This window comes from Orbicella faveolata, unplaced genomic scaffold (genome assembly GCF_042242905.1).
Source record: "Orbicella faveolata isolate gen_17 unplaced genomic scaffold, um_ofav_v1 contig_36, whole genome shotgun sequence".
NCBI classification, from domain to species: domain Eukaryota; kingdom Metazoa; phylum Cnidaria; class Anthozoa; order Scleractinia; family Merulinidae; genus Orbicella; species Orbicella faveolata.
The window spans coordinates 1,880,799-1,907,425 of record NW_028301565.1 but is presented as its reverse complement, the minus strand read 5'-3'; the positions used below and the strand labels follow the sequence as shown (position 1 = coordinate 1,907,425).

At 39.3% G+C, this 26,627-nt stretch overlaps 1 protein-coding gene across 1 annotated transcript; it reads right to left on the bottom strand.

The window, feature by feature from the left end:
* Positions 1-36: 36 nt before the first annotated feature.
* On the bottom strand, positions 37-26,583 carry LOC110053837 (uncharacterized). The gene is made up of 33 exons (XM_089274704.1): positions 26,405-26,583; positions 25,878-26,004; positions 25,433-25,504; positions 19,293-19,441; positions 18,726-18,774; positions 18,140-18,289; positions 17,718-17,788; positions 17,237-17,297; positions 16,910-17,007; positions 15,733-15,830; positions 15,451-15,517; positions 14,714-15,017; positions 13,231-14,087; positions 12,629-12,691; positions 11,862-12,020; positions 11,307-11,377; positions 10,853-10,901; positions 10,514-10,593; positions 10,270-10,323; positions 9,836-9,908; positions 9,371-9,465; positions 9,020-9,096; positions 8,753-8,836; positions 7,709-8,262; positions 6,470-7,363; positions 4,742-5,924; positions 4,038-4,148; positions 3,710-3,753; positions 2,971-3,127; positions 2,718-2,877; positions 2,292-2,327; positions 1,859-2,026; positions 37-326 (listed from the first exon to the last, which is right to left on the bottom strand). The coding sequence occupies exons 1-33, from the start codon at positions 26,450-26,452 to the stop codon at positions 290-292; spliced, it is 6,300 nt and encodes a 2,099-aa protein (XP_089130830.1). The 5' UTR covers positions 26,453-26,583; the 3' UTR covers positions 37-289.
* Positions 26,584-26,627: the final 44 nt, after the last annotated feature.

Here is a 26,627-nt window from a genome sequence, read left to right as displayed (position 1 = left end):
AGTTTGATTGCATTAGGTTTGACGATAGGCAGTAACTTTTTGTCCTCAGTTTGGTTTAATACAATAACAGCCACAGCCATAGAAAGCGGTTTTGACAGTCGTTATCCACAACAATGCTTGTTCCAAAGCCACGATATACGAATCAAGACCAGCGATTTTGTCGTTCACACAAGGAATTACGATTATTAATTGGATAGAAGAGTGTTCTTCTAAGCAGTTTGCGAGGCGCAAATACTAAAAACTTTATACGTGAAGATGCAGGCCATGAATGATGTCTAGTACAGTTTCATCACCTCCACTGTGAAAAAGAAGCACCGCTGGGACTCCTGTAAAAAAAAAAAGTACAAAATAACCTTGGAATCGAAAGAAAACTTTAACGTTAAAAAACAATACTCCTTCCTGCGTATGTTCCATTATATCATATAGTCACTTTCCCTCACTACCTGCCCACATTATGGCAAAGTGCAATTTTAATTACTGCTTAAAGCACGGTAAATGATTATCTTTCAAACTTTTCTACAAAATTTTGTCGGAGCACGGAATTCCTTTGCGATCCACCTTACAAACGCTAGCGTCCGATTTTTTTTCTTGAGATATAGGTAACACTCCCCATATTATGCTGTTTTTCAAGATCACAGGTTTTCCCTCATTAAATAAAGTTATTACTAGTAATAACCAAAGGTCAGGAAATGCGGGCGAGGACGATGCTTAGTGCTTTGGGTTACTAAAAATGTACCAGAGTTGTTCTGAGTTGTAATCAGTGGTGCATTGAGATTAATTTTTAATAGGTGCGTTATACATGGTTCTTGGGGTAATGACATATTTTGGGGCCAGAAGTAAAATGTTCCGCTTCGCGGGGCTAAAATATTTGCCCATAAGGGTAGGTTGAACGTTCAGCAGCACCCCTTTTCCTTTTTGCCAATTTATGTGCTCAAAAGTGTACGTGGAGGTGTTGCATAGAGCAATTTCACTAAACCTATGAGACAGTCACCTACACTATAAAATTCCATGATACACTAGTTTTGTCGTTTTGTTTTGTTTAGTTTTACTGTAATTGTGTTTTTTCTTTTTTTCTTTTGTTTTTCTTTCTTTTTTTGTCACATAGTTTTATACATAGATCATATTTCCGGCTGTAATTATGTAATCTAAGCTTATTCTAAAATTGTTTGTCGCGCATTGTCACGCTATACTTAACTTTACAACTCCAAGGACAAGAACAGATAACAACTCGCTCGAGGTGGACTTCAAACGCGACATGAACACTGAACAGGAAACGTCCCAAGTCGACACACTCGATTTGGATAGGACGGCGCTGCTATGCTTGAGTTCCACGTGACCCAAAGTCCAAATACGCGTAACGCGCGTGATAAAATCGCGTTCTTTGCATTCCACCCGAACGAAGCAAAAATCGAGTCAGGGCCAAACTATACAAGTTTTCATCGGTTGCTGCTCTTCTTTTGACATCATAGCGAGAACTGAGTATTCTTTAAAACTGTTTCTTTCCATTTTCAATCTTTTAAATGTATATTAACACTTCAATGATGCAAAACTTTGGCTTTGAAGATCTAGCACACTGGTCGACTCGGCGGCCATCTTTAAAAATATTCTTGTTCGAGTGAAAATGGATTCTGATTGGTTTACGAGGATTTATCGATCGATTTTGCCAGAACAAAATTGCTCCAAAATCGAGATATGGCGTGCAAAATAGGTTGCGGGCTCCTCTTGAGCCCGCAATTATTATAGGCCAATTTCGATATATTAAAATTCTAACTTGGTTCCAAGGCATAAAGGGAATAAAACAAAAGCAATTACAAGTTACAATTTTAATATATCGAAATGACCTATTTGGTTTACTTACTGCGAGCCGCCGCCGCCGCCGCCGCTGCCGAACGAGCCAAAGGAAGGGGCTGTTTGTTGTTGTTGAATACCACCAAACCCTTGTGTCCCCGGCATACCAGCTACAGCGCCAAACGATGGAAGGCTCGACTGGGTTGCCAAGGCACCGAATGTAGAGCTGCCTTGAGATCTACAGATCAAAACAAATTGTGTGAGGTTTCAAACATACTGGTAGCTATCATAAAATGAAGTTTGATCACCAGCTTGCCACTCTTCCCTCTAAAAAAGGTAACGGTGCAGCAACCTTGTTATATTAGAACCGTTTAACATCGGTTTGGAAATATCCCCCACATTGCCTTTTTAAAGGAACGAAATATCATTTGGTAACTCCTCTCGCTTTCAGTTTCCAATTGTTTTTTTTTTTTTCTTTTAAGTTAACAATGAAAGAAACGTACTGTCCAAATCCGCCAGATGGTGCACTTCCAAAGACCCTAAAATTAAAATACGTTAATTACACTTTTATATATACATAGTACAAACATTATACCGATAATTTTTACACATATTGCTTGAAAGTGTAATTTAGTCTGATAATTGAGCAACCACCTGCCACCGTTGAAAGTTAAGGAATACGTAGCAGTTAACATAGGCACAGATAGACGAGATGGAAGGAAGAAAGGCAAAGAGTTACAGGTTCCATTTGCCAATACCAATGTCAACTCAAGGAAATGAAGGTTTCAACTGTCGTAACCTTTCGACACATTTGAACCACCATACTATGCAATCTGTTTATATAACTCCCCTTCCCCACCCCTCCTTCCTAAAAAAAAAAATAAAATAAAATAAAACAAAAAAAGAGTAAAGATTTGTTTGACACTCACCCGCTGGATGAACTAGCACCTAGGCCTGCTTGAGGAGAGCTTCCAAAGGCTGGAGCTCCTCCAAATGAAGGAGCGGAACCAAATGAAGGCGCACCGCCAAACACGGACGCCCCAGCAGAGGGTGAGCCAAAGGGCTGTGGTGAACCGAACCCTGTGGTACCTGGGAGAGAGAGTTTCCATGAAGCAGTTATACAAAAGGTACTCTAGCAAGAAACCTTAAAGGGAAACAAATGCAGGTTACGGTTATGTTTACCAGAGGGTGATGAAGCACCGAAGCCAAAACCAGAGGCAGCCACAGTTCCACCTTGAGCGCTGAACGAGCCCCCTGAAAATCCACCAGATGATTGGGTTCCAAATCCAGATTGAGAAAAAGGGCCACTGTGAAACGCTGGCTTCGGTGAATCAGTCATCTAGAAAATACAACCATTCGAACAAATGTAGATAGGATTTAGACTGGCAATGTCAAGGATGGAAAGTGGCAACTTAAGAGACACATTTAAAGACTTACATGTAACGCTTGAGATTTCAGTTAAGGTCCATCATATATTTCATATTCCTTCTAACTTACATCACGATTTGCGATCTCTAGTAAATTCACAAGATCAACCTGGAGCTAGTATTACGTTTCCGGAATAGACCACTTTCGATATATTAAAATTCAGCTTGCCAATAAGGCTTAGAGGACACACAATGGAAATTGAATGGCCATGTTTATTCATTTCTTTTGTTTGTGTCCTCTAGGCCTCACTATCAAGCTGAATTTTATTATATCGAAAGTGGTCTATTATCAGTGTGTTCAGGAATTCTAAGAGACCTGGGGTTCAACAAGGTCGTAGATTCTTTAAACGGGCCCAATAAGTATGCTTTGACAGTGAAAAAATCTAAAGACCTCAAACTTTAAGCTTCATTCAATGAATATCATATCAGTATTCGTCCTACGTGTAGTTAACCCCGTGATACCGCAGATGTTACGCACAGTTTAGTTAACAAACCTTAAATACATCAACTCCTGACTTTCCACCAAATAACGAGGACTCTGGAGTGAGAAACAAAAGTAAAGGACATAAAAATTCATCCGTGTTGTCATTTAGTGGTTTATTAAGGTTGTTTTTACACTTTCTTCCATTACTAATCTGTGGGAACCTCACCAGAAGTAACACACCAAGGGTCTTGAAATTGAGAACCAGTGCCAGGCCAGAAAAGCGCTTTGGCACAAATCACTCAGCCCATGCATACCCCCTCATTTGTTACCTCCAAACAACGCCGAAAGCCAGGCTCACTGTAGTATTACTACAATACTAACACTGAACAAGTACATACGTGTAGTAGTTGCCCCTCCAAATCCTTGTGCAACGCCAAAGGGGTTTGTCTTGCTGGCCTGTGAGCTGGCTTGTCCTCCTAAACCAAAGCCACCAAATCCAAATCCTAGGGCTTAAGTGAGTATTTACAGTTTAATAGTTGGTTCTCTACCAAGCACAGTGTTATCTTGATTAGTGATTAGATACTGGACCAGATAACCCAGCCATCAGAGTGCATGACTTCCTCGCTACTCGTGGATTAAAAAAAAAAAAGCCAGAAAAAGTAATCGAAACTGCAGTTTAGAGCACATCGAAAAATAAACCATACCACGGAGGAGGACGGCCGTAGAGGCCCACCTATCACCCATTTCTGCCCCCTGCTTGGCGAAAATACGTAGAGTCCAAAGGGCGTGAAACATTTTGGTGTTCCACCGTATAACGAGGTCTGGATCTGTCCCTCCAACTGAATCACAAGCATATACAATAACTGACACTGGGGAGAAATGCTGAAGCAATGGCAAAAAATTGTATTGTGGCATGCTGGTCCCCTTAGAATTCTTAACTTACAGTACATCATGGTTACTGTCTTAATGTCTTAATCAGCGGTTCATGCCCACATTAAGGTTCCATTATGCAACAGTAATCATTCTATGGCACAAGTACCACCGGTGTAATGCCAACCTACAGTGTGTATTACAAGTTACTGTTGTTAGGATCTTCTCTTACCATTCTCAGCTGGCTTGGATGCAGTACTGAACCCCGCACTGGCAGTTGCCCCAAACCCTGATCCGGTACCAGCTGTTATGTTTGATGACCCAAATACTTGTGTAGGACCAAAAGTACTGCCTTGACTGCTAGCAGGAGAACTAAAAGGTGCAGGAGAAGTTCCAAAGGTGCTGGCCCCAAAAACGGGAGTGGGAGCAAAGGCAGTGGATGGAGGTGCTTCAAAAAGGTTGCCAGCAGTAGTTGTTGCGGAAGGAGCTCCAACAGAGCCAGCTCCACTACTCACTGTACTCAGAGCCACACCAAAAGGACTTGCAGTACTCGAGACTTTGCTGAACAGACCAACTGCACTAGCGGCTGACGTTGAAGAATCTCTGGAAGATGGACTTGTTACTGTAGTTGTTGTCGCGGGTGGCGGAAGAGAAGTTAATGGGGAACCTCCTGCTGGTGCCAAGGCATTTGTTGAAGCTGGAGTGATGCTGGGGAAGAATGGACTAGCACTGCTTGTAGCGGAAAAAGCAGATGCAGTGCCAGCAGATAAACTAAGCAGATTACCTGCAACTGTGGTGGTAGAGGGGGTTGTGGTGCTAGATTTAGCACCACCAGGAGAAACATCAAATAAGCTAGCTGGTGAGAATGCAGGTGTTGTGGTTGGGGCACCGAAAATGCTTCCAGGAACAGGAAGTGTCTTAGTTGTAGTTGTAGATAACACCATGCTGGACTTGCTACTTTCAGATAAAGCCTGTGCAAAAACGCCTCCTGCACTAGCAGATACAGGAAAACCAGATAGTGTCATTACTGCTCGGGTGCTGGTATCTTTGTTTTCTGATGGAGTCCCTTTAGAAGGCAGAGAAACCTGACCTTGTGGTGTACCGGAAGTGGATGCTGGATCCTTGGAAGCTGCAGTGGGAGCCGTGCCAAACAAATTGCCAGTGTTGATTGCAGGACCTCCTGGAGCAGATGCTCGCATCAAAGAACTCAAGATGCTGGGAGGATTACTACTTGTATCACCACCACTGCCAAACACATTGCCAGCGATGGTAGATGCAGAGAGATTAAGATTCTTAAAGAAGCCTTCACCAGCTGGCACTGGAGCTGAAAATGGAAATCCTGGTGTTACTGTTGCTGGGGTCGTAATTCCACTAGAACTAGCGATGGATGGATTTGCAGTTGTCACCTGCAGGGTCTGTCACAATATAAAGACATCAAGGTTAGGTTCAATCTCTAACTAATTTAAATGGGTTATAATAAGATCCCATGTTTCCCATAATGAACTACCTCTGTAAGGAACGGTTAAAAGTCTGTGTCTATCAGGGAAAAAGCTAACTTGTGCGGCCAGATATTCTCTAAAATCAAGAATAATCAAGTACGAGATAGCCAGGTAGAGACTGCGTAGCAAGCATTCCCGTACCAGCAAATAATTTTGCACAGCCAGAGGGTAAAGAACCCTTCGACTGCGTGAAACGCTCTTCGTTTGTACTAGAGTTGGAATGGAGGAGAACAGCATACCGCAGAAAGACAATGTCATTCACACAAAACTTGCGACACTGGTCTTCATATTAACGCACAATGGAAACAAGAAACGTGGTTTGCAATTCCTCGTTAAATGTCTCTTCCTTTCTATGATCCGTTTAGTTCAATTTGTCACTGCTAAGGTTACAAGGTTTAAAGAGTAGTATAAATCCTTGTTATCATCATTCTAAACCAGATTCTGTCCATTCTTGAACTTACCTTCAATACCTCCTTCTTGTCTTCCTGCTTGGCATCTTGTTCCCCACTTGTGGCTGCTGCTGCTGCTGCAGAACTTAATTCCCCAGCTGCAAATAAATTCCTACTCACTCTCGGACTTGGTGTGATACCTACAGCTGGTGCAGTGATGATGTTTCCTGGTTTTGCAGCACTGGGTGCTGCGACACTTGCTGCAGCTGTCTGACTGGGCACTGTGTCTTTTGCTTTAGTGCTAAAACTAAATGCACTTGGTGTTGAGGAGGCAGCCACAGAGGAAGCCCCAAAATTAGGCAAACCACCAGTTGGAGGAGCAAAGCTAAATGAGCCGACAGTTTGAGGTCCTGTAAAAGGTTTCTGCAATCCACCAGTGCTGGAAGCTGTTGATACGCTTGGGACGGCTGGAGCAAATGCAGGTTTGAAGACTAGCGTGGGATTCACAGTGACGTTAGGAGCAGCAGTAACTTTGGATGCACTTTCAGGCATTTGCAGTGGAGAGGTTGGAGGCTTGAAGGTAACCACTGGGGGACCGGGCTTACTGCTATCGCTAGACTTGAAGATGAATTCTGTACTACACTGTGGCTTTGCGGACGACTTTTGGGCTTCGGCTGTAGCGGCCATCAATGCTGCATTTGCAATGGCTTTTGCAGCATTGTTTTCTACATCATAGTCCTTAGGTTGTGCACCCCCTTGTGCCTGTGGTTTATAAGTTACTAGTGTTACTGGTTCGATGCTGGCTGAAGGGTCAAGGTTACTGCCTGACTGAGCAGCACCCTGGGATGCACTAGCTCTGCTCATGGCAGCCATTGCTGCAGCAATGTTGGGAGGTGTTTCTGTGCTAATGACCTTCACATTTGGAACAAAGTCGCTTTTTGCTGGAATAGTTGCAGTTGCTGTGGGCTGTCGAGATAAAATGTTATTTTACAAATTTTGTTTAAAGAAAGAACGAAAATAACCGACAGAGACCAACAGACAGACCGACAGACAGACAGGCAAGCAGGCCAACAGTAGTCACACTAAGCAATGTGAACTTCTTAACCTTAATAAATCAAGTTTAACATGGACAAGTCACCCTGTCTAATTTCTAAAATGTAAAAAAAACAGGACAAGGAGAGGAGGTATTGAATGCACAGTTAACTTAGGTTCAATTGCATCTCGATATCATGTGACTAACTTGTAAAGAATAGTGGATATTTCTTTTTCTTGAATAAGGACAATGTGCACATCAAATAATGACCGTTTTACCTCTGCCTTGGTTGCTGGAACGAAAAGACCACTTGGTGCTAATGCTGGTTCTGCTTTTGTTGGTTGAGGTCTAGGTGGTTTAATGCCGCCACCAACAGATTTATCAACTGCAGAAAATGCTCCGACCACAGTAGGCTGTGGGATGGACTTGGCGTGTGAACTTTCAACAGCTGCTGTGATCCTCACGGGATGAGGTGGCTTCTTCAAAACAGCCTCATCCTGTGAATTGCCCAAACTAAAACTCCCTTTTGTGCTTAATGTAGGCTCAGAATGTATAGGTGAAGGATTTGGTCCACTAGCCGAGGCTTTGTGGATTGCATCCAAATGCCCAAGCTCTTTCTCTTGGCAGGGTTCCTCCTCCTGATACTCATCTTCTGCGAGACTTCCATCATCGTCAGACACCTTAATTTCTTCGGGGATAGCATCATCAAAGCTGAACCGTCCTTTAGATCCCTCTGCTGTGTCCTCTGGCCTTACGGCAGGTGTCGAAGAGAAGAATGGCACTTCAGGTCTACTAGTCTTCACTAAGGGTGTCTTGGTAACAGTACTTGGAACTGTAAGGGGAGCAGTCTAGCTGTTAGTCTTTAGTCTTGCAACGGGCAAGGACAAAGGGAGAACACAAGTAACCAGAAAGGTCGGCAACAATCGAGATTAACTAAATCTTGTTTATAGAACTGGCTTGCTCTGCCAGAAAATCCCACTAAAGGTTTAAACCATCACAAGTTTTGTATACGGTACTCGTATTTTTATTTTGTTCTAACTTGACCAAAATAATTGAGAGATTACGTATGACGTTACGTCAAACTGCAAACGGCAAAAATGAAACTTTTGCCGTCTGTCTTCAGTTGTCTGTACAGTAAAGTGAAAAATTTCCTACTCCTACATATATGTTCAGATCAAAACAATAATTATAACTAGCACATAAGCCTGTTACATGTGTAATCTTGCTAAAAAAAAGTTTTGGAGGCATATCGTCCAGTTTGTGATAAAAATTGAACCAGATCCAAGAGTGTATCTACTAAGTAGAACTGAACATCAACTTACCAACCGTGCTCCTTCTTACTGGGGTGTTTCGTCGTTTCTGAAACATGCTTCTCAGCTGGGCCTGCTTTTGAGGAGATATTGGAGCTGTGTACGGACAGAAAACTCATATTAAGATCACTATGGACTTTAAAAGAGTGGGAAATTTGGTGAACAGAATGTGTTTGGGTTGATATTGGATCCTAAAACATAACTACAAAAATTCTTTTCTTGTTTCTAAAAGGCCAATTTAAAATCATTTGACCGTTACTGTGCTAAACCATATCGCACCTGGTACATTTTTTACTGGCGATTTAAATTCCTGTTTTGACACAGCAAAGGGATCACGCACAGAGGACAAGTCATCCCTGAAACAGAACCAAAAGTCAGTTCACTGATAATATCATGTCAGAACTGGAAAGAAGTGAAACATGTTTATAATTATAGCAATTATTTGTTACTGGCTTTTTAGCCTATTAGCACAGTAGTGCTAAATATCATGACATGTAAATAACGTGATTTACAGGTGTAGGTTAGAAACTCGTTCTGCAATTTGTGTTAAACATCTTGATACATTTCTTAAAATTAGAAGTTATAGTTGCTAGATACCCATAACAAATCACTGATGTACGGGCTCTGTACCTTAAACTTGTTGTATTGAGTGGACTTCGCTGCCAGCTAGTTGACAACAGTTTGCGATTCTTCATTTCCTGCGTGATCTGTTCTAACTTGGCTGCCTAACAGATCCAATCATAGTTACAAATCACAGTCTTGTTGCATGACATGATACAACACGCAACAGTCAAGAAAGGTTAATTTAAAAAGGCGCCCGTACTCTTTTTTGGAGTTGCAATTCGCGATCTTTTCAAGGACATTCGTGGACAGATTTCCAGCTTTTTTCAAGGGATACCTTACGTCTTTCCACGACATGGAACTGTAAAATAAGGTCTTTCAATGGTCCAATGTACTTTTCACGGACTTTCAAGGCCTTAAATTTGGATTTCAAATTCAAGGATTTCAAGGACTTTCAAGGTGCATGGGAACCCTCTAAGATTGACTAACAAAGACTAAGATTAGATAGCGCCATAGAACTAACTTTGTACTTACTTGATCTTGTGTAATTTTATGGTGGACCTTCAAGGTCTGGTAAACCTCAACCAATGCAGGGCGCTGAATGGATCTGTCAAAGAAACTCTGCGAGTTATAAACGAAAATGGTACATATTTATTGCAAGCAATTCAGACATTTAGTATTGTCTATTTTTTCTTATTAGCCCATACAGTCAATCTCAAGCCTGTTTGGCTGCCTGCAACCATTGGCAGTGTTGTTAAAGTTCAATCACTCTCTTTATATGACACACATTCTCTTTCACTTTAGGTTACCTCTATGGCATAGAAAATTTTATGTAGTTATACAGTGAAATGTATCTAATCAGTTATCATTGCCACAAATGTTGCAAAATTGTACACAGGACTATAAATCCAGTAAAACTCAAACACATGCATGTCGTGGTCAACAACAATAGCTGGGATTTGTTTTACCTTTTGCGTTCATTTTCTTTGTTCCACTGTTCATCAAGAACCATGTTCACCTCCCTTAGCAAATATAAAGAAAGAACCATTTTACAGTTATGAAAACGTAAAAATTCCTATCCCATCCCATGTGATCCAATCCCATCTCCTCAAATGTCACATCACCCTCATCCCATCCTTATTTCAACTGATCTTGGTCCTCTTTGATAAACTAATATAACTAATGCACGTACCAAACAAGCAAATTACTTACCTAAGTGTTTTATCCAAATACAAATGGAGATTTCTGATCTCTCTCATCTTACTTGTGTTCACTGGATCCAGAGCTCTAGACTATAATTAAACAAAATCTTGGTTAGTATATAAACATTCACAGATGTTCTGTTTATCTTGGGAGATTGTTGAATTGCCTAATTACTTGAGTACCAGCTACATAACGCCATTGAACCGACATTAATACATGTACATGGATGCCACATATCGCATGGATAAAACCTGACTATTGAGAAAATAAAGTGGTTCATATACATGCAACACTCTTTTGTACCATAAACAGGTGATAAATTGAATATTTACTAGAAGGTACATGTACCTTTAACAACTGAACATATCTGTGGTCACTCTTTCTTTCCTGTCTAATCCTAAAGGAGTAAAAAGACAATTATAACTATTGTAAAACGGTATTTTGTCGGAATCAGTTAAGCACCCAGCAAAAATTTAAAGATTACATACATGTAGACTTAAAATTACTTTACTCACTTAAAATTCTGAAGCTTGCATGCTGAGTACTGATAATGCTGATGTTATACGTTACGTGAGAGGATATCTTATCTCAAGCTGCATGGTTCAAGGAAGCATTACTTTAACAAATACAAAGCACTTAGAAAAAAATAATATTGAGGACTGCTTCAGGTGATACAAATTCAAGTTGATCTTTGTGACCACTGACAGCTATGATTCAAACATAAGATTACCAATTATCGAAATTCATTTAACAATGGTATTAACCTGGCCACCATTAGTGCCATGTAATTCAGTTACCCTACCTGGCATCTTCAAGCATCTCAAAAGCTTCAAACAGTTTCCTTTTTTCGTCATCAATATCCTTGTGCTGTTCCTGTCACATTTGAGTAAAAGCAAAACAAGGAAATTTGATCCAGTGGCACAAGATAATTATAATACCCATACCGAGCTAGCAGCAGATAGTTTACGGACTGTACCCAAAGGATCTCCTTTCCTCCTACAAGTTACTTGTAAACCACTGCTACATGTATCTTTCCTGTCAAAGTCAAGAATTATCTCTCAAATGGCAAAAAAAAATGCATTCTAACATTCTTACTGAATTCTCCAACCTGCCCCAACCCTTCTCCCACCAACAACCCTCTGCATGATGTAAAAATGTAGGCACCCATACTATAATTATTTGGTAGAGCGCATGCAGAGGAAGGCATGCTCCAGAAACCCTCACAATGAACGACATAATCATAATCTGTAGCACTAGACAATCGGACAAAAGTTTGGTTATTTCACTTGTATCTAGTGCACATAACAAAGAATCATTTCTGTAAGTGATGATGGATTACAGGTGTATAATGGCAAACCTTTGTTGCACTTTTTATTTCTGACAATTTTGAGGCAACATCTTCTGTTCTCTTTCTAAGAGAAGCCAGATCCTTGTTATCATCTGTAAGGCGACAGTTGCTCTGCATAGTCTTGACATTGTCACATAACTTCGCCATCTCTGTGTTAAAGTGGCTGATCTGTAACAAAAAGAAGCAAAGAGACTCAACAATCATTTCATGAATGACTTCTTCTATCAGCGAGTCACTCTATTTGGCATCACTTGGCACATCACTCAGTGTCTGTCCATTGGTGTTGATTGTCTGTCTGAAGGTTGATCTGTATGTCTATCTTTTGGTGTCTCTGTCTGTCTGTCTGCTGTATGTCAGTGTAGCTGTCTGTCTATCTGATTGACTGTATGTTATTGTGGCTGACTGTCTGTCTGTCTGAGTGACTGACTGACTGTCTGCCAGAGTGTACATCTGCCTGTCTATCTGTTTATACAGTCATGTATGTAAACCACATTTATATGTCTGTGCTGGTGTGTCTGTTTGCCTGTCTGTTGGTCTATCTGTTGGTCTATCTGTTTGTTGATTGATCAGAGTACAATGTAAATGTTCAAGATTTAAATTTAACTTTGGTGAGTGTCAAGTTATTTGTAGTCAACGAGTCAATGAAAAAAGTCATAGGATTAACCATTCTCCACAAAACAAAAGCAATAACAAACTGCTTAAAATGTGTACCAAGAAAACATTAGCAAAACATGCAAACACGTAAAGATAAAATAAAAGAATGAGGCCACAAGTACCGCTTCTTGGATATTTTCTGACACAGATGCCTCAATTACATTGCCTTTTGAAACTGGAGCAGTCTACCAAAACAAGGTAAATAAAGAAATGAATAATGAAAAGTAACAGTGAATGTGATTGTATCCTTAACAAGTGGTCAAACAAGGGCAACAACACAAACAGTACAGTTCCACTGGTATTTGCTAGGTTCAATGACTGCTGTTCCTGATGACTCTGACTGGATCTCTCAAACAGCTTGTTTATATACTGTAGTAATCACTCCTACAGTGTAAGACAACTTATTAAAGTTGTTGGCTTAGAAAGTGGCTTAACTCTGAAATGTAGCAACCATGGTACTAGGGAGGATGGAAGTGGTGTGTGTGTGTGTGGGGGGGGGGGGGGGTAGGGGGGTGACAGGCCTACAGAGGGGTGGTTGGACGGATGAAAGGAGGCCAGAGCAACACACAGAAAGATGAAAGGAAAGATGAGGAAAAGGATGGTTAAGCTAAAGTATAATTTATGTTCTTCTTTCAGACAGACAAACAAACAAACAAACAAACAAACAATCAAACAAACAAACACACACACAACAAAAAAAATAGACACACAGTTGTACATGTACCTTTCTGGTAGGTTCTCGCCTTACATCCTCAGTAGGAGTTGAGTGCCCAGGTAATTTGAAGCCCTGTGGAGTGGGTTTTAGTTCTGTCAAACTTGAACCTTCTTCCTTATACATATCCTGCCTTGTAGCAGGTGCTTTGGTCACAGCAGCTCTGGCAAGAGTTGGCTTTGGCTGTGCCAATAACCCTTGCTCTGTCAAGTGAGAAGGAACTGAGGAACTTGCCTTTGGTTTATCATCCCCTTTTGCAATTGAAGTAGTAGTGAGCAAAGGCGTTTGGAAAGATGATAGTCCACGATTACCAGGTTGGGTCTGACTACTAGATGTGGGTTTTACAAGCTGTGGGCTACTGGCTAAAGGTCTCTCCAATTCTGTTGCTGGGATTTGGGTCTGTGTTGGAAGCTTGAATGTAGCTGTCAACCCTGGCTGCTTTTGGTTAGTCAACAAAAAGGCACTGGTGGGGGCATTCCCCGAAGAGGAAACAGGTTGTTTTGGGTTGCCAAATGAGAAGGCACCAGCTGGAAGGTCCCCTGATGTACCCGATGAGGGTGCACCAGAAAACAAAGGAATGTTCTGCTTGGAGCTGGTAAATGACAAGGTACTAGCTGGTGTACTTGAAGGTGCTGCTGATGTTGGAGTCACTGATGAAAAGGAAACAGGTTGCTTGGAACTGGCAAGTGAAAAAGCACTTGCAGGGAGGGTCCCTGAAATCCCTGATAAAAATGTACCAGATGCAGATGAAAAAGTTTGCTTGGTTCCAACAAATGCAAAGGCGCCGACAGGAAGGTCTCTAGCAGTTCTAGGTGCAGATGGAACACTCTCTTTGGGAGCCAAGCCTGGTGTACCAGTTGACAAAGGACCTAAAATTGCAAGCAGGTATTAACTAAAAGTTAATGAAATTACAGAGAAGAAGGTGCTGACCATAAAAATGTTATATATTCACTGTAGTGCAGCATAGCCTGCAAACAAATAGATAGTACACAAAAGACTTTCACTGTAACTTATAGACTAGTTACAAATTAATTGAGGTGCTGTGAAAATCTGGGAGGTCAGGTTACTTTGGTACATGTGTACATGTAGGCCTACCATTGTCTAACGCAAACAAAGATTAAAAGAACCTTGAAACAAAACTCGTGGTTTGTAGTATACTGTAATGCTGCCCATTCTAGATTTCTACATCAGGTTACATGTACATGTATATTTATTGATCGAAAACACTGCATGCAGGTATGTCTGCTTGTTTGATTTGTCTGTGACTGTTCCTGGGTTTAATCGTGGGAAGGGAATAAATGAATCTCAGAAAACTAAAAAAGACACATCCCAACATGATCACCACCACAAGGTCCCAAATACATGTACATTTTGCTGTCAGTACCTCTTATATCATTAAACAACCTTGCAGTCTCTGCCTTGGTTAGCATAAATTTTCTGAAATTGAAACACCAGATGTGGAAGCTGTTCCCTCAAGGTGGCTGACACCCTTTACCTGCATTTGACGATATAATTGCTTTTCTTTGTCCTCCTAGGGGTAAAGGCTCCAGTGGCTTTATGATACTGTGATCTGTATTAGGAGTTTGATTCACCATATAAAATGGGCACAAGACACCATCTGTTGACAGAAGCATCATCATAGGGGCAGGAGAAAGGCGTTTCTCTCCTTCAATAACTGGTCTGGTTGAGCTAAAGTCAAATGCCAAACCCATGGGAAATGTCTCATCATTGTCATTAGTCAGCGGCATCTCTGCACGTCCAGTTTCTTCAAAATTCCACTTTTCCCACGAGGTTGTAGCCTGTTCAAATACATGTATCATTGTCAGGACCAAAACTACCTTCCTCAGAGCGTAAAAGATGCAGAGGTTGCAGACTGTGTATAATTTACAGTACATGTGAAAAGTCATGCAACTTGTCCATTAATCATAGATACAGGGTTGGGATGGATATCAACGATGGATTATTCTTGATATTCATCAAAAACAAATTCAAAACCTTCCTTCAAAAGTTTACACATATAACAAAATAATCATTAAATTTTCATTGACAAGACAAGACAAATTGAAAAAAAAAAAAAAAAATTAAATATTGGGTTCTCAGTCGTTACTTTTTACGTGGAGCTCACTGCAGTTGGATCATATGGCCTGAACTTGACTGAATATTTCTGATCTGGTGCCAGTTTCACTCAGTCAACAAAGCTCAATTATACACTGTACATGTACATTTCTTTACCTCTCCTCCATATTTTCCAATCACGGCAGATTCAAAACCATTAGAACAAGCAGAAACAACCATAGTCCTGCAAAATGATGACTTGTCTTAAGAGAGTTTCGATATTATTACTTAATACTAGCCATGCACTGTAGTTGAAACTGATTCCCTAAAACAAACATAAACTACCATCTGAATCTATAGAGAAAAATCAAATTACATAACTTCTAACAGTTACTGTTTCAGTAATTTCTTGTAAGAGGAGAATCAAAGGATGCAGTCTAAACAAAATATGTTCCTAACCATTCAGCAATGTTCTTCAAATAGTACATTGGTTCTCGTTCTTCGCTCATCACATAATAGATATCATCAAAGTTAGTTATGGTCCTTGGTTCATTTTTCTAAAAGAGAAGAAAACAAGTTAGAGTGTTAGTAACATCAATTATGGAATATTATTGCCAAGAGGAGAACATTGGTTAAACATAGAGCAGTTCTCAATTGAGTGTCCATTGTAATCAGATAATTCCTTTGGTTTTGGTTTAGGTTTTACTATTAATGGTTTGAGATTGGCTGAAAACCACTCTTATTATCAAGTTGCAATTATGTGTTAGTTGTGATTCAGTTTTACCCTTGGCATGACTTGGTATTTTCCTCTGTTTCACATACAGTATATTACCATACACCAAAACAAAGGGAAATACCAAATTATAATATAGTTAAATGATATTTAACATAGTTAATGACTAGGAGCTAGTCTGGTCAGTAGCGTTTTTATAGGCGGTTGTTAGTGTCTTGGCCGTCTGTGAGCGTTTGGTTAGCATTTGGTGCATTCTGTAGCGTTTGATATACATGTAGTTCTATTGAATTTTACATAGTTTATGACCAGGAGCTAGTCTGGTCAGTAGCGTTTTTTTTTTTTGTAGGCGTTTGATAGTGCCTTGGCCATCTGTTAGCGTTTGTTTAGCGTTTGGTGCGTTCTGTAGTGTTTGCAGCAGTCATATGGTCGTGAGAGCCCTGGTGCTGACATTGCCCAGTGATATTTTTGGTTAGTACGTGTGTTGTCGTCCCATGTGCTCGCAGTGTGTTCATCGCTCTGTTAGTGTGGTGTTGTGGATTGAATTATAGTTTAGCAGTTCTTGGTGTTCCCTCCCTATCCCCACCCCCCACCCCCACCCCCACCCCCCCCCTCTTTTCAGCATTTTTTTTTTTCCACCAATGCCATCTGGCTTGAGTGTGACAGGTGCCTGTAGGGGGCTTGGCGCAGGGGGCTTGTGGCTTGGTTGCGGGTTGGGCAGGCCAGTCGGGTGTTCTAGCGCCTTGGGGATGTGACTGCGGTTGCAGCCCCAGGCTTCATAGGCACCTTCCCTCCACTAGCGACTTGGGCGTTAACTAAGGGTAAAATTGAACTATACAACATGTCCACTGTCACGATAACCTCACTTGTAGTCTAGATACATCCAGAGCAAAAGTTCTGACTTACAGGAGCAGAAATAAGCTGAAACTTTGGGGTATCTCCATCATCGAAACTAGAGTAAACAGCAGCAAACAATGTTGCAGTGATCCACAACAGATCTGTCACTATAATATATAAAAAATACCAGATGAAAAAGTCACAAACAAGGCTACATGTGTTCTTGGTATACAAGATGTAATTATTGAATATAAAAACTTGTACAGTCATTTACATTCAAATTCAAGTCTCATTGTGTTTCATTGACTGCTTTGAACAGGTCCTCCTTACTCAAAGGAAGTCTGCAACACCTGCATGTATGGACATAATTGCCATGTCTACATGTACATGTGGTACCTGAATGGGGATCATCAATGAAAACTTCAGGACATTCTATTTCCCTTTTGACCTCCAGAGCCTGGATAAAGAAGAAGTTGAACATGTAGATCTGCATGAGTGGAAAATGTTTTTTTTTTTAAAACTCTGATTGGTGGAGAGTAAAGACTCATTTATTGTCCTAAAGCACAGTGTAGAAGTTGCTTCAAACCATTCTCTTCTGAACATTGATAATTAAAGACAGATCAAATCTACCTCATGACCTGCCTAATTAACTTCATGGATGTTCAGAAATTACCCAGAGATTCTTAAAGATGCTATCAATGCGTCAGAAAGGTTTGATATCCTTTTGATCTCAAGGCCAGTAAAAGCATGCACAAATTGATCCAACTTTACCAAAGATGACCCAAAGACATACATATGTACAGTGTGTACTGTAACAAGATATTTCTCATATTCACTAGAAAAGACCATGTGTTCATGTACATAAATTTGTACTTGCCTGTGAATACTGAGTTAACCTGCCATCTCTATGTCCCACTACTAGCTGTTTCCCTTTAGGACTCCAACAAACTAGGGAAAACATAAAGTAATTTATTTCAATTAAAATGTAAAATGTAGCTTCAGTCCATGTATAAACTTGCAAACTTACCATCTTTAATAGGGAATCTAATAGACAAGTATACATGTATACTGTACATGAAAAACAAAAAACAAAGTGGAACACTAACTCAGGAAACATGTCCAACTATCAAACACTCTAACATGTCCTTTGTTTAATTACAATTCCTGGGACAAGCCACATGGCTGTGAGATTGCAAGCATTTTTTTTTTTTTTTTTTTTTTTTTTCACTGAGAAGAAAATCAGCTTCATTGCACTTGGGCCTCAATAACTTGCTGAATGTTATGTAAAAGTCTACTTACTTGCACTTGCTTTTACACTTCCAGGAAGGGTTGCCAGTGTTTTTATTTCTGTTTCTGTCAACTCCATCACTGCCACAGAGCCAGAACTGAGACAAACAGCAAAGATACCAGGAAAACCAGGATTCCACAGAACGTTCCCAACACTTGCTCCTATGTAAACAATAAAAAGGTACACACTGCAGCAATAATGGGTTCTTACAAATAAGTGACAAAAATGACAACTACAGTACTGGTTAAATTGGAAAGGCATTCAAAGCAAACAGCAGTCAAGAATGAATGTACACATACATGTGACCGACTACATATAACACAACATGGACTGCCAACCCTGAAGTGAACTGAACAAAAAAGGTTATTCAAGAGATTCACATGTAAAGCAATGGACACATTGTCCGTACTTGAATGCTAACCATGAAAAGATAAAAGATGTCCCAAGCTCTCTGAAATGAGTAGCCCAGAGTGTACAGTTGTTTAGATTTAAAGAGCTTCCATGTATACATACAGTCATGGATTTCTCCTTAAATTAGAAATGTAAAGTTAGAAGCAATTTAATTCCAAAGTATAAAAGTATACATGTTTAAAGTACCTTCATCTCTAGTTAGAGTAATTTCACCAAATTTGGCCATTGAAGGGTTCTGAGAAATGACAAAAAAAATCTTCAATTAACATCTCCATACAGTCAATGTATTTGATAAAATAAACAAAAATAATAGTGATATAACTTGATATGTTCTTGTAGTTGATAGGCAGAGTAGTAAGTAGATTGTCAGTAAGTAAATCATCAACCATAATAATTACAGTATGTCAACTTTAAAAGTAGCAAATTATTTTTAATCCTGGGAATGAAAGGGTAAAACATAATAAATAAAACAAGGCAATGGCATATGGCAACAATTAACAACACAGTGTATTGTAATTAAGGATCTGCACTGCTCATGATATTTGAAAATTCTCTCAAACTAAACTCATCTGAAGGCTTGTACAGTTTTGAGAGAATTTTCAAAGATCACTCATACATGTAGTTTGTATCCTTAATTCACACATTCATACTATTAACTTAAAACGAATTGACGTCAACAGAAATGTTACCATACAAATGATGGACAATGGATTTAATAAGTGTTAAAGTTTAGTTATAAACATTTGTACTTACAGAGCTTCCAAGTGTTGGTACATCATAGAGCACCATAACAGTTTGAGTTCCATTCTCATAACAGACAGATAGAGTAAGATCATCACTACTTAAACCAACAAACTGTACAGGATGCCCAGTCTGAATGAACGATGAGGGACAGTGCCCCACTGAAAGAGAGAAATTAGATAGAAATATAATATGGTATTGTGCATGTATGGTTGCCATAAAAATGTGCCTTTCTGACCACTCTTTAATTTACAACCTCACGATAAGGTTTACATTTTTGCAAAACAGGCTTTGACATTGTTTGATGGGAATGCTCTTTTTGCTGCTTGAGAACATTAATTATTTTAAATTACAGCACTGGAGATCAGTCTTGTTAAAGCAACAGCACATTTCAGGAAAACAAAATGTTCAATGTATAACAAGGCATGGAAAGTTCCCTGGATCTAAGGTGTATTTTAAAAATTAATGTACAATGAGGATGTGCATGTATTTGTATATTTGTACTGTATGTTATAAAATAATTCTAGTTGAATCCAATCAAGATTTTTAAGCATATCAAACTCTTATAACTTCCATTATGTTATAACCAATTTCTATTTTAATGGTCTCACACAAAGTGTGGCTGTTTGTTTCTTTTTGTTTTGTTTTGGAGGCTGTCATACAAGTGAAGTGAAAAATACACAAGTGTATGTGTATCTTCAATAATGTAGGACTCCTCATTACTTAGCCTGGAGCACATTTTGGGCACATTTTGGGCAAGCAAGTTCAAATATTACTGTGTCAAGTGCTAAGGCAGCCACCTACCTTGGATTAGGTTAACAGTGATGAGTTGGGGTGAGGGAAAAAACTGGGGGAAGGGGGAGGAGAGGGAAAATTTGTTTCTTCAGTGCCCATTCCCTGCCCACCAGCCTCCTATGTAGCCTCTCTCACTCATCCCAACTCTCCACATTTTTGGAATGTTCACCAAAATTGTCTGCACTGCAGGCTACCTCTTTATATGCATCACTTGCAAAACATTTTGGATGTTAATATTTCTTATATTTTATTTCCAGGCGATTAATTTTTAAACCCATTTTATCTCATTTCGGATCAATTTTGGACAAAAAGTTCTGACATTTTGTGAAAAATAATATAGCTTAAGGGCCCATTAACCAATTCATGCGCGCACTCACACGCGTTGCTAAGGAGGTGAAATTTCACTTCCGGTCACTTACGTCAGCCTGAGCGCGGAAAATAAAAACAACTCAAAACCTTGCAAATTCGCTTACATTCTAGACGTTTTTCTTTGTGTTTCGCAAAATGCAAAGTAAAAAAAGTACAAGCAAAGACAAAATAAGAGAAAGACAGAAAATCAAGAGCAATAGAAAGAGAAAAACTAACTCAGTGTGGCTTTGTTTGATCTTACCGAAGTGTGCTGGTAGTGTAAATTGCGCACACGCTGATAGGGTAACTTCCAATAGATATCGGGTGCACTTCCGGTTTCTTTAAATGCTAAAGGAAACGCGGTTTTTCATTAAATTCAGCCTTTTTCGACAAATTTCAATTAAAGCCAACGTTGGCAACATAGCTATGCATTTCTTTTTTGAAATCACGCTTTTTTCAGAAAATTATGAATTTTTCAATATTTGGAAATGCTCTCAAAATCTGACCTTTTAGAAATTAAACAAAATCGATGCATAGCGTAATGAGGATTTAAATTAAAATACTAAATCAATGAAAAAAATCCCAGGAAAGTAATTTGCCTGGGAGCCTTTGCATTTTTTCTGTATTAGTCACATGACCATGGGCGTGGCCTGATGACATCATCACTAGTGTTACTGATCAGGAAAAAGTTAAAACACATGAAATAACTCTGAACTAACTAAAAATGATGAGGTTATATGAGACTAAATGTTCCCTAGCAATGGCTCAAAAAGATCGATTAATGGGCCCTTAAGAGTGAATGCCTATAAAAATGGACCTAAATCGCCTATCAATGGCACAGGTCGAAAAATTGATTTCGCTTGTATTTTGTCCATAGATAGGTCCTAGTAAGAATAGAAACGGACCATAGTTAGTTTCTGCTAATACAGCTTTCTTTGGTAGAAATACGCCAAAAACGATTTCGACCCGACTGGGCTCAAAATCTACTTCCGGTTTTGCTGAATTTTCCGAATATTTGATTGCTTCACGCTCCGCAGAACAACTACTTGAGAATCTTTCAATGGATTTTATATTCAGTTCAGGTCTTGGTAGTATGACTGAGCGAAAAATAAAATAAATCAAAGTTAGTTTTGAGCCCGAAAAGAGGTAAAACTGAAACGCAAAATTTTACAATATGTCGCAAGAGAATTATTGCTTAAAAACATCGCCATATTTTTCTATGGGCTATAACTTTAAATACCATAAAAACACTTTCTACGGGTTAAATATACACCCACCTGTTAGGATATCAAAAAATATCTCTGGGCAAATGGTTTCAAGTCGCCCGCCTTGGCCTGTGTTTCTCATAGATTTTGCCCAAAATCCGCCGTTGGAATGTAAGCAATTGCATGACGTGGATAGCCACTCTCGAGTAAAATATTCGTTTCCAGCAATCCAATGAAAGCAATTTTTGAAACGTTGTGTGGATAAAATAATGGAAAATGTTTTTTTTGTTGTTTTTTGTTTTTGTTTTTTTTGTTTAACTTAGTATAAATATATATGTTTTTTCATTTGCATTGCGACACCCACGACATCCATGATAAAGAACGTTACTACAGTACTCCGGGAAATGATTTTAACACTTGTTTATTTTATTGATTTCACTGATAACTTACAACACAGTAGCAGTTTCAGAGATACACTTAACCAATCCTCTATGATTTATGGCAACTGAATCATTGACTGACAAATAAAGTCAAGTGGAAATACCATAATTTCTATAGACTACTAACTGCGTGACGGCATCTCAGCTCTTCTAGCTGTGTAGAAAATTTGTACCTACACAATATGCTCAAACTCAGCTAGAAAAACCGGAATTTCTTGAATTGAATTAGCCGAGGAAGAAATTGCGTTTAAGTTTCAATCATACTGGGAAAAAAATCCATCTTTTCTACTTTGGTTGTTTGATCAATTAACTGAAATTTGCAGATCAAAACACTGGTAGACAAATAAAAATTATAGTGGTCGATCTAGGACTAGGTTTACAATAAAGGAGTTCCCGAATTCATCAATTTTAGAGTATTCGGATTAGTAGGGGTTTACAGTGAAAGGATATTCGGATTCTTAATCGTTTATACACGACGATAACTCCGGGAACATTCATGATGGAATGGTTAACAAGCAGTTTGTTGCCTCGACAACGAGAAACAAAATGCCTCCGAAAATAAGGCTAGGGGTAGGTTGAGACAGTCTGAAGTTTTCCTTCAACTCGCTGACCACGGTACTGTTGTCCATCATGCTAGGTTCCTCCAGGTATTTACTTAGGGTTTAAGGTCGAAAACCGTCGAGGTTTTCGATCGTGCCATCGTCGTCATCTGCGCAGTAAAGTATAAATTGGGCACGGTTTCTGAGGAGTATGGCATTACCCATTATAAAAGTGATTACCTACACCTGAAACAGCACGAGGTAATCACCCAGCGACCGCCATCAAATGGCCATCAATGCGCCTACGACTCGACTACGACTGGATCATGTAATCCGCCATTTTCGTTCCACCGCAAACTCAAAAGATCACAGGCGGAAAAATATCTGGATTCGAGAGAAAATCGTTCACACGACAAAACTCTCCGGATTCAAAAGTTTTCGGATTCAAAGTTCTCACTTTAAATTCCGGATTCAAAATCTCCGGAGACACGACCAAACCGGGGGGTTTTTATTTCGGTTTCGTCCACTTTTGTGTAAATGGCAAAATCAATCCGGCACTAAAACATTCTGGATTCATCACGAATCCGGAACAATTTCCTCTAGTGTAAACCTGCAATCCTGGCCATAAGTTGTTGGGACACCTCCCATTTTTGCGCGCTGAAACCCACGATTTCAACTACGTCCTTAACGTTTTAGAACAAAAGATGAATGGAAGCAAGTACAATTGACCCCCTCTCTCCCCTAGCAATGTTGCATGAAAATGAAGCTATTCTGAAGACTAGATTGGATGTGGGAAAAAAGGAAAAAGGGACAATAGAAAGTGGTTAGACAGTTGTGTTGGAACCAAACGCGATTGCTGAAAAATCGCTATTATTGGAATAAGACGTGAATATCTATCTTATCGTCTCTTTAGTTCGAGAATACTGTTCTAGGAGGCGAACAACTCTTGAAACGAGGCTATTCTGAGGCTATTGTCAAGGATTTTTTTTCTTCAAGATTTTTATCAACATTGACAGGGGGAGGGGGTAGGCGGGCTTGCGCGGTTTTGGTCTTAAGAGAGGCTGCCTGTGAAGTCATCTGCCGTAACTGTCCCAACACTTTTGACCAGGATTGTAGTCTTAAATGAACAGCGAACATCCATCTTGTTTTGTTCGCGGAAGTCGGTCACAGAGGAGCAAATTTCAATGAAATATATATATAATTTGATTAAGCAATTAGCCAAAAATAGGTTGGCCGCCAAAACAGTTTAGGGTTTAGCCTAACTTTAACCTTAAGTTTTAAGACTGAAGAAAAAAAGGAAAAAGCACTGAGCATTTCAGTTGTTTGAAACAGAAACATTCGCGCACAATGAACTATGTATAGTACGTGGGTAACCAGGAAAGCAATCCGTCCAGCACAGTAATTGTTCAAATTAACAGCTTACCGAGACACTCGCACTGTCGATGCCTCTTATTTATGACTTTTAGGATTTGTTTACTTTACTTTTTCCGACTTTTTAGCAGGAGAAAAAGCACTAAATGTGCTGACACAAATAAAAAGGTTTAACCGAAAATCGATCCGTCGAAATCAACAAATACAAATTTAATCACTGTAGCGTTCCTTCAGATCACGTAAGGCTACAAACCAACAATATCAACTTTTCATTACGCTTAACAAATGAACTTAGAACGATTTTCTTTCTAGAACTCGTTCTTGTAATTAAAATGATCAGAGAAAGAACGACAGCCTAAAACGACATAGCAGTAACACCCGAACTCCGAGTAAATTGCTTTTAATTGGCGTTTTTAATTAACGAAATTTCCAAAGCGATGACTTTCAAAATATAAAAGTTAAAAGTGGTCCATTATGTTTTTCTTTTTTCACCCAAATGTTCGAAGATAGCCATCTGCGGTTTGTTGGAAACGAATTATGTATTCAGGGTGACCGCCAGAGTCACGCAATTGTTTACATTCTCACGGCGGTTCAAGGAAAAATTCATGAGAAGCACAGGCCTAGGCGGGCAACTTAAAACCATTTGCCCAGAGATATTTTTTGATTTTCAAACAGGTGGGTGTACAGTTAACCCGTATAAAGTGTTTTTATGGCATTTAAAGTTATAGCGCATAGAAAAATATGGCGATATTTTAGTGCTATAATTCGTTTGAAACACATCGTAATATTTTCCGTTCGTGTTCGATCTCGTTTCAGGCTGAAACGAAGCCTCGATTTATTTTATTTTTCGCTCAGTCATACCATGAAGACCTGAGCTGAATGTAAAGACCATTGAAAGATTCTCAAGTAGCTGTTCTGCGGAGCGCGAAGCAATCAAATATTCGGAAAATTCAGCAAAACCGGAAGTAGATTTTGAACCTAATCGGAAAAAAATCGTTTTTCGCAAATTTCTCCCCAAAAAAGCTGCATTAGCAGAAACTAACTATGGTCCGTTTGTTTACTAGCTAGGGCCAATCTATGGGCAAAAAATGAGCAAAATCGATTTTTCGACTTGTGCCGTTGTTTGGTCCATAATTATGGGCACTGGCTCTTAAGTCAATTTACACCTCCAAAACAAGAATTAGACTGAAACAACACCTATGAAGGGATAGCTTTATTGCACTCTCAATTGATTAACACAATTTCTATCAAGCAATTGTAAACATATCTCAAGCAGTGTCCCTTCCAAATATCTGGGATGCTTAAAATTTCGGACATTTTAAAAAATAATTTTCAAATTTTCGGAGACCTTTTATGTTCGAAATTAAAACAGTCCAAAGTTTTTTCCCAATACAGTTACAGTAGTGCAGTAAATTTTATTCAAAGAGTACATTATGTATTACTATTTAACATACCAATATTCTGCATACTCCCTTCATCAGACTCGTTGATCCTTTCAATAGTTTCAGTTTTTATCACTTTTATTCCTGTTGAAATGAAAGGTTAAAATTAAGAAGAATGGGAAATTTATGCAACTGCTGTCAGATTGGGCTGGCCAAACATACATGTATAACATGTGTTGCTATCATTGAAGAATTTGTCATGCACAGTGACCTAGAGATTGAGCTTGAAATTACTGAAAATGAATTGATTTAGTGGACGTGTGGAGGAATCGAACCAGTGCCAAAAAATTCCTTGACTACACCAACTTCAATTGTTTTCTTCTTTGTTCTACAATCCTTGGGAGTGTATGTGTGTGTCACTCTGCTTGCAGTATACTGTGTATATATGTACATATCGCCGCATGTTACACTGTAAAAAAAAATATCATTTACACATTGCTAGAAATAATTGACATACCTGTAGGGCAACCTACAAAAGTCAAGCCATATTTGGTCGAAGCAGCAAGTAAACTTGAGCGAGGTTTGGGTAGATTTGTTGGTGATTCAAACATTCGTATTTTTCTCATTTGCTTGAAGTTAAAATCCTAAAAATTAGGTAAAAAGTGATGTAAAATTACATGTAGTATGGGTAATCAAATGGTGATAAGTGAAATTGGGAAATAATGTCATACCTGTTTTGTCAAAATTCTAATAATTTGAATTTTGACAAAACGCAAGTGAAATTACAGATCGCCATCAACTGCACATCGACACATTTGTCCAAGTACATGTAAGCCTAAATTAATAGTCTAATTAATAAATTGCATGTCTTACATACCCTTCCCCACAGCACTCATTTAAAAATTTGTAGGAAACACATATTTGCATTTTTCTCCAAATATCTGTCTCTTCAATAAGCTATGGAGTTTCTTATTGTCGCTGGCGCGCTCACTGCTGGTGCATGCGGCAAACAGGAAACGGTAACACATTAATTTTAAATAATACCTTCACATCTCGCTCTGGAGGAGTTTCTTCATCCTCACTATCCGCCATTTTTCAACAGATATCGCTTAATTTTAGTCTCTACAGGAACGTTAAACTGAAATACGGTCGGGTAGTAACGTTGACTTTCACATGGATCACTCAGTCCGCCATTTTGCCCGTACCGCAAAGGATCATGACAAGCTTTGAAAAGGACTAGGGACGAGGAAGCAACATTTGGGAAGAG